The sequence below is a fragment of the Argentina silus genome, assembly GCF_951799395.1.
Source record: "Argentina silus genome assembly, chromosome: 9".
In the NCBI taxonomy this organism is placed as follows: Eukaryota; Metazoa; Chordata; class Actinopteri; order Argentiniformes; family Argentinidae; genus Argentina; species Argentina silus.
Genome location: NC_139663.1, coordinates 17,776,167 through 17,789,206, shown reverse-complemented (window position 1 = coordinate 17,789,206; position 13,040 = coordinate 17,776,167). Strand labels below are relative to the sequence as shown.

The window sequence follows — 13,040 nt, the reverse complement described above, 5'->3', positions numbered from 1 at the left end:
TATATAAATACATATTACAAATTAACTTTGAGGAAATGCTGAAGTCCCACATCAACAATATAATGACAGGGAAGTTATGCTTGTTTGACTTGTTCTTTCTGTTTCAGTTAAGTCTAATCTAAGTACACCTGAGACTCCTGATCTTTGATCTTTGATAAAAATAGGGGAACCAAGCATACACTTTGAGGAAGACAAGTAGCCTACAAAAAGGTTCAGCAAAGTGTGTCCAATGTCAAACAACAGCAGTGTACAAAATGCTTACATCATACAAAGCTGTCATTACATCTATGAATGATCAAGCATCTGACAGACAAATGAAAACGTATTTAAAAAAATACCTTTATGATTGAAAAAAGGTGGTAGGATCAGCAAGAGATACACAAGGCTCTCCTGTCCAAAAAGGACAGCAGCTGAGTGGTGAAACCTATGGTTCAAGTGAGAAGGGGAAGCTTAGCCAACACTGAAAGCCAAGAGTACACAAATGTGGACAGCAGACTGGAATTGTGGGTAGGCAAGCAAATTCATGTCTGGTGGGAGTCAGGTGTCAGCCTCACTCCCAGGTGGCAATCTGCTGTGTGTGTGTGTTTGTGTGTGTGTGTGTGTGTGTGTGTGTGTGTGTGTGTGTGTGAGTGTGTGTGCGCGTGCGTGCGTGCGTTTGTGGCATGCCAAAACTACACAGCTTCAGCACTTCCAGATGGAGATAAAACTGTAGCCTGGACAAGCAGCTTTGGACAAGGTTGCCTTAATATAAGCCTAAGAATAACAACACTGGGAAACAGATGACAACAATATTCTTTTTATGGTTAGGTGATGGCGGAAGGGTGAAATTAGTATGGGGGGGGTGAGGGGGGTGTTGGGGTGGAGGTGCGGTGGCACAGAGAAAGAACAAATGTGGAATGAGACAGTGAGAAAGAAAATGAAGAAAGAAAAAAAAGAAGAGGGGATGATGTGAAATGAATGATTCACTAATGGGGTGAAGAGCCAAAGTACATATGTGAGTAGAAAGAACAGTACCACCGTTCATTCCATTGTGCTCCCCCTGAGGTTTTGGGTAGGTGATCTGGACGCGGGCCGATGGAACAAAGGCACAGGGCCAAAACACATGCCACAAGCAGCAGGGAGACATCAGCAAAGGAAACTCAAAGTTTCACACTATCAGTGTGAAATGTAGACGCAGCAGCAGATATAGTGAGGCCAAGAAAAGACAGAAGAGAAAATGCCCAGGTTGGTCTGAAGAGAAATGGGATAGGACAAGATGAAAGAGAGAAAAATACAGGGGGGGTAATTCAATACTTTTTGCACTCTTGACCTGATCCTTTCTCATCTTCTCTTTCTCTCTCTCTCTCAGGGGTGACGCCGGCCCCTCTAGCCGTTCCAACGGTCCCGAACGTGAACCAGATGATGTTGTGACCTCATCGGATAAACAACTTTAAACACGACCAGCCTCAACAAGCGGAAACTTAACACAAACATCCTCTCTACATCAAGTGACATCAACACAGACTGTATGTAGTATTGGCATGCACAACATATCCCACTTGTACTTTTCAGAGGCTGCCAGATCCAAAATAGCTGTGTCACAAGAAATCATAGTATGACATAACATCAAATATGATAGAAAGTTCAATGAATTTTCAACATGTTCAATGTGTCAGTCTCTGTGGAATGTGTCTGTTTGTTCCTGGACATTTTAGCAGCTGTGTATCATATACATAGGACCAACAGTGACGAACATGCCATGTGAAAAAATCTATACATCCCTCGCTCTGGGCTGGTGAACAAGGAATTTCAGTCGGGTCAAAGGTTAGCATCTTTCTTTGAGCAGTACCAGATGCTGAGAGAACAGAAAGGGGAGAGAGAGAGAGAGGGGAAACACATTTGTGAGTCGTTATCAAAGTTTGAAATGACTCATGTCTGGTGAAGTCACATCAATAGTGACAGGACACAACAAACTGATATCGGCACACAGAGCTAGAGCAAAACAGAGCAAAAGAGTGGATTACCAAATATGGACACTCCTGACCTCACTCACTCTTTCCCTCCTCCCTTGCTATGACCCAGTCCCCTCTCCCCCCTCTCTTTCTCTCTCTCCCTCTCTCTCTCCCTCAGTTGTAATAGCAACAGGGTGTGTCCGTAGCTCTGGGTGTGTAAAGTCATTCTATCATCTGCTCACAAAGAAAGGGACCCATTGACTTGCACTATGTGAACACACTGGTATGAGTTCATTGAGCACGTCTACTCTTCAATAGCTTGTGTGAATTCATGTGTGTGAATTCATGTGTGAGGATGTGTGTGTGGACCAGCATTTAAATGTCAGATCTGACAGCGACTGCTGTATCCTGTCCAATCCTGATAAAGACACAATCTCCAACACATATGGTGACACAAATGAAGCTCATACACATGTTTGAATATGAACCATAGGATTATCTGTGAAGACATATAGTCCTGGTTGTCAGTTTGTTTCCAACCCCCTGCTTTTTTGTTCGACACCATCAGCAATCATGTCAAGTCCCTTGCCAAGACTATTTTACGCATCTCACTTCAATTTACTGAGGCTCTCTTGACATGACAGAGTAGGGCTGTGTGAATGTCTGTTTGTGTGTCCTTAAATGGCAGGGATGGAGCATCCCTTACACTGTCCAAACAAAACCGCAAAAATCATTAAAAGCAACTCCAGCAAGCCAAATATGCTGTAATGAGAGTATAGTACAGAACACATGGCAATTTATTCTTTCTTCTCTCCTTCTTACTATCCCTTCCTCTTTCCTAGTAATCAGTACACAGGAAGGGGTGATAAGACTCATGTTGACTCACAAACTGCAGGAATGTGGAGAAAAGGGAAGGGGTGGGGGGGGTGTATTTCTTGTCTTTCTTATTCTCTTTCCCACTCATCAGTATACATTCAAACTCTTTCTCTGCGAGGTCATAAGTTTACATCTTCTATGAATCTATATTGTATGTACATGCCGGGAAAAAGATGGAGTGATAGAGAGAAACAGTGGCTGCCTTGTATATTAACATTGACATTTCTCTGGAACAGAATGGAGATCCAAGAAGTGGGAGGGCGATATGTGTTTGAAATATAAATAGAGCTATGTATTTACTATAAACACAGAATAGTCTTGAGCTGTGCCAGATCTGGCTGTTGTTACAGCATCGCCTTCATACACACACGCACACGCACACGCACACGCTCACACACACACGCAGACACACATACACGCACCATACCACACACACAAACACACCGCAAAGGCATTTTGACTATGTGGCACAGGCGAGGCCACTCAAACAAACACACAGCAAACATGAACAGTTTTAGAGTCTGAGAAAGCAGGGAGAGAGGGGGAGAAAGACTCTCCCTCTCTGCCCGTCTGTTCAACAGTCACTGGCTTCCCCTGTCTTTTTTGCCTTATATGGTAACAAGAGTGGTTGAGAGAGAGAGAGAGACAGACAGACAGCGAGAGCGAGGATGGAGGTGTGGTCTATTGTTTTTGGCGGAAGAGGTGTAGGGTTACGCTACTCATGAACCTTCCAGGCTGCCGTCATCTCTACACCTCATTCCTCTGACTCAAACAAAGAGGATGAAGACAAAGACGAGTTACTGAGGGGGGGGGGCAACAAAGAAGAAAAACACACACACACCTATCATCAGCACAGGGGTCTCGGCACTAGCCACAGAGAGAGAGAGAGAGAGAGAGAGAGAGAGAGAGGGAGGGTTAAAAATAGATGATTAACAAAGGTGTTCTGCTCTGTCATTCCAACTATGTAATTAGATGAGGAATGTCTTTCATCATCACATACAACGTCAGGATTACAGATCTAGACCAGGCTGTTCCAATGCCCTGCTCATTCACACCTGCCTTACGTTATACCTATGGAATTCCTCCTGTTGACAACCCACTGGATGTCTGGTCCGTCTGTTGGCTACTGAACAGCTCAAGGCTCGAGTCAATCTCTCAGGGCCTTTGTTTGTGTACCTAATGATCTAATCCGGGGCTATGAAAGCATACAGACGGAACATGTCAAACGTAGGCAGTTTAAGGGTGGCTCCAATCGGTAGTCGTGTCCTAGAGGAGGCCTGTGCCATGATTGTGTCAGCTGTGGCTCTGTGATAACACGCTAATGAACTCGAGGCATGCAGTGTGGGAATGTCCCTGAGGGCCGTCATGTGAAATGGAATGATTGATTAATTGAGGCAGGGAGGGAGCCTGAACACAGGTGCCAACCTAGACACACAGCGACAACCTGGTGAGAAAACGGATGGGTGGAGGGTTGGCGGGGGCAGGTGAGGTCATAAGACAGAGGAGCCACACCTGCGCTGGTGAGAGACATCCAGCTGTCCCAACGGGTCAGGTGTTTAAGGGTGAGGTTGACTTAGAAGTGCTGATATAGGGTCCGGTTTGGCATTTGACTCCCCTTACGGTTGAGGTGGGGTTGGGGAGCTGATCCTAGATCGGTGCTTAGGGCCAACGTAGGGTCATGCCGTCGGACCCGATTGAAGAATGAGAGACAAGGTGTTATCAGCTGTGTTGCCACAGACGTAGACGGGGAGGGGGGGAGGGAGAGAGTGAGAGGGGAGAGAGAGACAGAGAAGGGGGTAATTTAGAGGGAGGTGATAAGTGGAGGGTGGTGTGTGGGCGTACATCAGCCTTCCACACCGTTACACTGATGAGAGGGTGGCGAAAAGCATGAGTAACACCCACATGTTCAGACAGAGAATAATAGATGACAGACAAATGGAGAGAGAGAGAGAGAGAGACCGTGAGGTGACAGGATTGATTCAAAGAAAGACAGAGATGGAGAAGGACAGACAGGAGGATGGACACATACAGGTAACAAATGCAAAGAGAGAGAGAGAGAGAGAGAGATGGAAACGTGTATGGGACCAAATTCAAAGGAATGGGGGAGATAGTGACAAACTGAAAGACTGTTCCAACGCATTGCCCTTGATACAGTAGCTAGTTGAGTACTGGTTGAAAAACAAAGAGCCAATTAGTCTGCTTGACAGTTCACCTCCCTGCTTCCTCACACCCCTGCCTCCTCAGCCAAACAAACATCACTCCACCATGCTGCTTCTACATTCCATTATTCCATTATACATTCCAGAATGAACTAGACAGCCCACTTAAGCAGAAAAGAACGGATGGAGATGGCTGAAATATCTTTCTTATTACTCACTGAGCAATAGCACAGCACAAGATATTGTTCTGATACATTACTTTTTTTTTTTTTGCCTACACATCATTTGATATCATTTCACCTGTTTAAAAGTCAAAAGATTCCCCCTTCAAAGACTAACACACACTCCAAATATAGAACATCTTTAATCCTTTATTTATTACTTCACTTGGTCATATTACAGTTTATTATTGAAATAAAATCTAAACCAAAACCATATTTGTGATTCCCTCTGAACTTAAATTTCACAGTCAGAACCAAGATACAATTTCACAGCCAGAACACGGAGACGGACTGAGAAACTCACACACTCACACGCACACAGACACACTCACTCATCGTGACAGACACATTCCACTCACATTATTAGGCATAACGGTGTAAAATGACTGTGTGGCCTACGACGCTGGAGGAAGGCCGCCCCCTTGCTGACAAAAGCAGGAACTGCAGAGAGGGACAACACAAATCTCATTCACTAATGTCACATTTCCAACCACCTCTACCACCTAATACGAGACACTGTCCCTGTACAACAACAGTAATGTACAGCGGCGCAGTTGTCCACTCTTCTCTATACAATCTATGATAGCAAACTGTTACACGTCGGCTCAGACCGCTCTGTCAGTTTCAACATGGTGGAGCCGTTATATATCACAGGCAGATGGGAGAGAGAGGGAGGGAACAAAATAAATGGAGGAAGGGAGAATTGTAAGTTCACACAAGCACACACCCGTCTCTAGACTACGGACAGGGAGGGAGACGGAGGAAATGATAGAGAGCTGAAGTAGCAAGTCTAGGGATGGGTGTGAGCATACGGTATGTGTGTTTTGTTTTTTCCCCTGGTGGGATGGTTTTGGCTGTTCTTAAAAGGTTCAACATGGCCATTCAGCACTGAGGACCAGGCCAGGCTCAGACAAAATGGGGGGGGGTCATAAGGGATTGGATGACAGGGTGGTGATTGACAGATTCATTGTCCAATGAGCTTGCTGACAAACGAGTCCAGCTGCTCATCATCTTTGATCCCCACAAACTGGTCGATGACGTCGCCTCCTCGCATGGCGATTACCGTGGGAACCGCTGAAACCTGTAGACAGAAGTAGAGGAGATCAGTAACCGTGGCAACTGAACGTTCTCCACATCTAACTGTTGATCTTTGTCTGCGGTGTATGCAACAAAGAAATACTGTATACACCAGTGGGGGTGCGTGAAAAAAGACAACATGAAGCTATACGACTCAAGAGTGTCAAACATGGCCACTTACCCCATATTCGATGGCCAAGTCTGTGTGATCATCTATGTCAACCTTTGCCATGGCAATTTTGCCTTTCTGTTTGGCGATAGCCTTCTCTAACCTCGGTCCCAGAATCTTGCAGGGGCCACACCACCTTTACAGCAAAGACATTATGGTCAGAACCTACAGCCCTGAGACTGTATGGGTGTCTCAAATGCAGTATTTACATCGACTCTACATCAATCATTGACAAAATCTCAACAGCAACCTGAGCGATGGAAGCAGAACCCAGCGTGTTACTTCCCTTTCTCACCCTTTGATTCAAATGACTGTGGTGTTTGTAATGCAATGGTAGTGTCTCTTATGTAACTGCAGTGTATACATTACACTTAGGCCTGCAGGAAAAACATGTCTCTGCATCTAGAAAAACACTTAATTCCAAAGCTACGTGGGAATTATCTGCTCTCAACATCTGTGACCTATTGAAATGATTTTTTTTCCCTCATTATCAAGCTTATTATTAGTACCCTGTCTATACATGTAGGCTATGTAAATGCACTGGAGAGCACAACCACAAAGGCTGTCCTGGTATTGCCTCTTGTGTAACCTCAGATAGTCTGAGCCTCAAAACTGGAAACACTGCCTACTGGTCAGCTGCCAAGCATACTTCATACAGCATGTGTGTAAGGTGATATGTATCTCGTATGCACTCACAACTCCATGGCTATGGTTTTAAAGAGGCAGTGTTATGGCCACCACTGACTGGTTCTTATGAGAAGAAAGCAAACTGAGAAACTCAAGACGGAACACAACGTCGAACATCTAGTTCATATACTATTGATTACGAATCAGTTGTTCCCGTTGAGTTACAATGAATACCTCAAACAATAGGTGTCATTTCAACAGGCAGGCTGTGATTCATCTTCTCACCATCTCCCTAAAGGGCGTGACACACTTTCTAATGGGAGGGTAGTTTTGAGGATTTTCCTTCCCTTTATAGCTCTTTCAACTCAATCTCAACTCATTATTGGAGAACGAGCTCCTCCATTCTTTCATCTGGTACTCACTGAGCATGGAAGTCAATGAGCACAGGTAGCTCACTGTTGATGACTCTCTCTGTGAAGTCCTCATGGTCCTGCACGTTGAAGGAGGCCTCTCGACGGGAGGTGTGGGGCAGGGAGCACGGCAGGGTGCGTGAGGGGGACAGGAAGGCGAGAGGCGCAGTGGGCGAACGCAGGGAGGTGGAGAAGGAGCAAGAGGTGGAGGCCGGGAGACTGCGGAGGTCTTTCACAGAGAGTGTCCAAATTCTACGGACCAGCAGCCTTTGAGCCATCTGAACAGAGACAAAACAGGAGGAAAAGGACAGCAGACTGTTGATTGATAAATGAAATTTCATGCTATAATCAATCAAAACAGGGTAGCTCCACTCAATAAGCTAACAATGGTTTAACTGTGACATTAGAGAGGGCACTTATGTAAGGCAAGCTTGTTTACCGTTATATATCTCTAAAGGGTAGGCCTTGGGGGGGTGGGGGTGGGAGGGGTGTGTGTGAGTAAGAGGAACTGGACTCAACTAGATTCCCTGTCTATACTGACAACGCAGATACAATAAGTCACTGCACATTGTTGAATGCAACTGGCCCTAACCTACGTAATATCTATGAACTGTGAAACTGCCAGCTAGTTAAGGGTTGACGTAGCGTGTTAGTAAATAGTTTTGGGGACTAGCTGGGCATAATAACATCTTGCAAATAAACAGAAAAAGCTAATCAAATTCCTCACTGGCTCACCTGTAGTAAACGGGAGCCGATCTAGTAGTACCACTACCAGGTTTGTTTGTTTTTTTAGCAAGCTACAATCTTTTCTAGCTTAGCCACATAGCTGGAATGAACGTGAGATTACACAACTCAGCAGTAAGCCACCATAAAACGAGTTTCATAGATATTTTTGTACGTAGCGTAGCTGTTTGACCATCCTCCAGGTTCAACGTCAGGGGGTGTTTTTCAATCCTATTTACGAACTGCGTTTAGCTTCTCCCCCCGAATAACCTCCGAGTGACTTTGCTCGCTTCTTCCTTCCCCTTCTGCTTCCCCGCGACTACCTCCCCCCCGTTAGAAAACGACCAGAAAAACACAAACCGGAGGAAAACGACTGCCGTTACTGGCCAATGTCAACGATCCTATGAATGTATTTTTTGTGAGAAAAACCATTTCCAACACTTACCGTGCTATGCGCTATCGCCGTTCTTGGTCGCCTGGACCAGTGAATATGAAGTACTTCCGCTCATAGAACAGATAAAAGGGACCGCACGGATTATTCGGAGTCCATTCCCTGTTCACCTTTGAGCGGGTAGCGCCGTCCCGAGTCCAGCTTCAGAACTACCGCCATTTGGAGAGAACACCAACAAAAAAATAAATCTTCTCCTTATCTGAACATAATGACATATTTCCTTTACATTGGTCATAGAAACATATATTGTCCAGACTTTGTTTCTATTCATTTCTGTGCAAATATGATCCACTGATAGAGATAGAAGAACCAAACGAACCATTTTAGAGCCGTCAAACCCTGTCTTCATTCTTATTTTTTATTTAGCCTTTATTTATACAGGTTTGTCTCCTTGAGATAAAATCTCTTTTTCAAGAGAGACCTGTTTCGACAGCAGCATGGGGAACAAAGCTTCAGACAAAACAACTTACATACACAGACACAACATTGAACTAACTATAGATACACATACAGGACAACAGTTACATATAGAAACAAACGTCATAACTGAAAACAGCTGTCCTAATGACAATTACACTCATCTGCGATATTTGCGTTGACCAAGTGTTTAAACTCCACCTAAGCGACTAGATCAAGTCAACTTCATGCTTGCAGACAGAGGTCAGTTCGTGCATGAGTTGAGCTGAGTCTTCTATAAATTCTCCTAAGCTAAAGGATCAATATGCCTTGCCCCTGCTGGCTCTTCAGAGAACCAATCATTCATAATTGATGGAATGACTTAAAATGAAAGAGAGCAGCAGGGCACTGTCCACCTTTCATGTCAGAGTGGTCCTCAGGATGAAAGAGAGAGGGCTCTGCAGCGAAGAGATTGAGATTAACCAAGGTAGGAAAAAGAGACAGACAGACAGACAGAGACATAAACTGACAGACAAACAACCATAGAGAATGTATTCAGGTGGAAAAGACATTGCAGATCAATTATGAGGACAGGACAGGACAGACCGACCAATAGACACTCATCATTTCTGAAGATGAAACGGAACACAAAGATAATACTATTCATCCTGTGAGTGTCTTTGATGTCTTTTTCATTATGTGAGTGTACGTGATGCTCTTCTGTTCACTCTCTTCTTTTACATTATTCCAGAGAGGCATAGTGATTGGATCTGACATGAGGAACAAAACACAAGGTCTCTCTATTCAATCACTTTTGTTGTCTCTCTCGTGTTTTTCTCGAGATAAGTGATAGGCTGAGTTCTACGACCATGAAACGTAGTTATATAAGAGCCTCAGCCGAGGGATAGTCATAGGATGTGTGTTGGCAGACAGGCAGATGCGTTCACCATCCACCGCACTGTTTTCTCTTTCACTGTTTTCTCTTTCACTCTTTTTTCTTCTGCCAGTGGTTATACCTCTCTCTCCTTCTCTCACAACTGTATTTCACTATTGCAATTTTTTTTGGTATATATTGTATATATCCGTTTATGTTTTTATTCTTCCATCCATTGTCCACATTAGGATGCCTAGTTGGATGTACAGATGTTTATGAACTGCAGGACCTTGACGAAGTGATTCCAGCAAAGGGGGATTTTACACAAACAAGCATCTGTTTGGGAGAAGTCTTACAGAAGATATTCACAGTAAATATTTAACCAGGTGTGGACATCTTACTGAGCGGCATCTTTGCCCCATCCTGAGCCAAGACCTTCTGGGGGGGACGTAGGAGTGTGGATATATCCCCCATCTCCCTCCTCCTCTACCAGGACAGAGGAATGGGTCAGCCCTCCCCACTCTGGGGGTCTGAACGGCGGGTCGGGGCTGACAACTGCGGGGGTCACCTCAAAGAGAGGGAGGACGACGAAAGAGCAGAGAGAGAGCTCCAGAGGAAGGCTGGAGAGATGAGATCCCCGGTCAGCCTTCGCCCCCCACCCTTGTTTCGCAGCATCGGACAACTGGCAGGTCTGTCAGCTAGTCTGCCCCCACACCGACGCCTCCGCTCCATACTCCCCAGGTCCGGAGCCGTGCTGCCTGCAGACACACACACAGACACACAGAAACACACTTTCAAAGACATACTGTCGGGCACCCACCTGAACACACTCCCACATCCACTGACTCACAACCACATGCTCTCAGAGAAGGACATTTATATAAACACACTCTCAAAGACACAAGTTGAACACGATGCACCCTCAAATCCATGTGTGCAGGCAGTAGTGACATCATCCACTGGCCCTCTCGCAGACACACTCTCCCTTATGACAGCCCGTGTTCACAGCAGGCAGCAGGACGAACAGCCCTTTTCTCAACTCTCCCCACCCTTAAGGACCCTGGGTAAAGGCGGGGGGAGATGTGGCAGAGCTGTTTCTCCTCTTCAACTACGAGAGGACCTCGGGAATGCAGAGGGAGGAGTGAGAAAGAAGCACCTGGCAAAGAGGAGGAAGTGGAGAAGAAGAAGGGTGGATTGTAAAGGAGAAGACTTGGACAACAAGAGATGTATGACCCCGTCCCTCACACCAGAGACAGAGGGAGATGGTGCACTGTGCAAGTGGTTACAGAGTTTGGGGATTGCAGATCAAGAGAAGGACCCTGTAGCCTCAAGCAGGAGCAGCCGCCAGCAGTGTGGTTCCATGGGGAGGATGGCCAGACACAGACAGGGGTATTCAGACACGGCGGCTAGCCTCAGGAGAGACAGACGCCCCCACTTCCTACCCCCCATCTGTCAGTCTGGCTCCCTCCTCCATGTACCCCTGCTGCTGCCCGAAAACTCACCCCCACCCTCGCCGTGCACTTCCCCCCACACCCCCTTCCACCCCCTGCCCGTGCCCCTCCTCCACCGTCTCCCCCTACGGAGGAAGTGAGATAGTCCAGCAGAGGAAGGGAGCTTCAACTCAAGAGGCCCCAGGCTCTGCACTGCCGTGTGCTGTTTTCTGTCTCGTTGCTTTGGCTAATTCTGACTGACACCCAGCTTATAGAACTGATGTCATTGACGATGAGTATATTGATACACTTAAACATGTTGATACAATGTCTTGTCCAGTTATGATTGGTCTATACTGTATGATATACATGTATAAGCTGGATAGATAAGCTTGTGGCTTGTTTCTAGGAGTTTGCCGACCTGTCATGAAGACTCACTTGCATTAAATTCAATAGGTTTGATTTTTTCATACTTGTACAGTACTTTTTCATCAGGATCACCCTCAAGTAAACACAGCATTCAGGTAAACAGGATGCATCCACTCTCAGCACATGAGTCCTGTCCTGATCTGTCCAGCAGAGGGCGCCCTCCTCTGAGTAGCAGATAGGAGGAGCGGGGGGGGGGGGGGTTGTTGTTTATAAGGTGGCGGTTGGGCCTGAACAGAGCTGTGCTGTGTGTGCTGCCTGCGGTGGGAGCTGCGTGTCAGGGCCAGAACACACGCGTCTCAGTCCTGCTCACCGCTCGCCTCGCTCAGCCCCCCCTGTACGTGTTTACCCTCAGAACGCAGCCCAAAATGTTTGTGAGTGAGGCTCTTTTTTCAAGGACGCCCGGCCCCCACCCTCAGCCCACCAAATAAACATTGCACCGGAAATTGCAGGGATATCTGGGATTTTTGAGGGGTCCCGGTGGACAGGGGGCGAGGGCGAGAACAAGGGTGCTCTCTGTGACACCTTGGAGGTGAGGGGAGAGAGGGGAGGGGTGTGAGGAGGGGGGGACAGGGGGTAGTGGGCCGGAGGGGAGGGTGTGACCAAGGCTGGGTGGCTGGAGGGGTGGGCAGTGTCAGTAAGGTTCTATAACTACTGACAAGCGGGCACAGGTGACCTAGTTTCTCGATGCCCTTTGACCCCGTCATGAAGCGTCAGAGCCCACGGTGCGTTCTCGCGCCTGACCTCGCCCGTCACTGAACCGGCCTGGGAAGAACGCTCTCAAACACCCACTGGCGTAGCAGCTGTTATTAGCCTATTACCATGAACCTTATTTCAAGTAACAACCCTGTTGGACCTATCCTGTTGCCCCTTCTAGCGTGTTCCACCTCTTTGGACCGCTAACTGGTCCATCTTGTTCCTCTCCATTCTGACAGTCAACTAGTCTCTCTCTCTTTCCTGTCCATTCACTCCACCGGACAGGCAGAAGACAAGAGGGGCCAGGTCAGGCATTGATGAGGCTGAGATTTCATATCTGCCCCCAGAGAAAGGCAGAATGAATGGGAGGATGTGTGTTCTTTGTCCAAAAAGGAGAAGTGGGTATCTGGGTGTGATGCTGTCCTTGTCTGCTCCCTAAATGCTCCCATAAATGTCTTCTATGTCAAGCGGCCCGGTGACATTTATAGCACACAACGTTACAATGTTGTCGTTAAGTTGAATTGTTCCCAAAGGGTACAGTAGAATGAGCTACGGCCTTGTACTTATTCCAATT

General features: G+C 46.5%; 1 protein-coding gene across 1 annotated transcript; it reads right to left on the bottom strand.

Moving 5' to 3' along the window:
- Positions 1 to 5,317: 5,317 nt before the first annotated feature.
- txn2 (thioredoxin 2) lies at positions 5,318 to 8,752 on the bottom strand. The gene is made up of 4 exons (XM_083677271.1): positions 8,639 to 8,752; positions 7,483 to 7,748; positions 6,446 to 6,569; positions 5,318 to 6,268 (listed from the first exon to the last, which is right to left on the bottom strand). The coding sequence occupies exons 2-4, from the start codon at positions 7,746 to 7,748 to the stop codon at positions 6,152 to 6,154; spliced, it is 507 nt and encodes a 168-aa protein (XP_083533397.1). The 5' UTR covers positions 8,639 to 8,752; the 3' UTR covers positions 5,318 to 6,151.
- Positions 8,753 to 13,040: the final 4,288 nt, after the last annotated feature.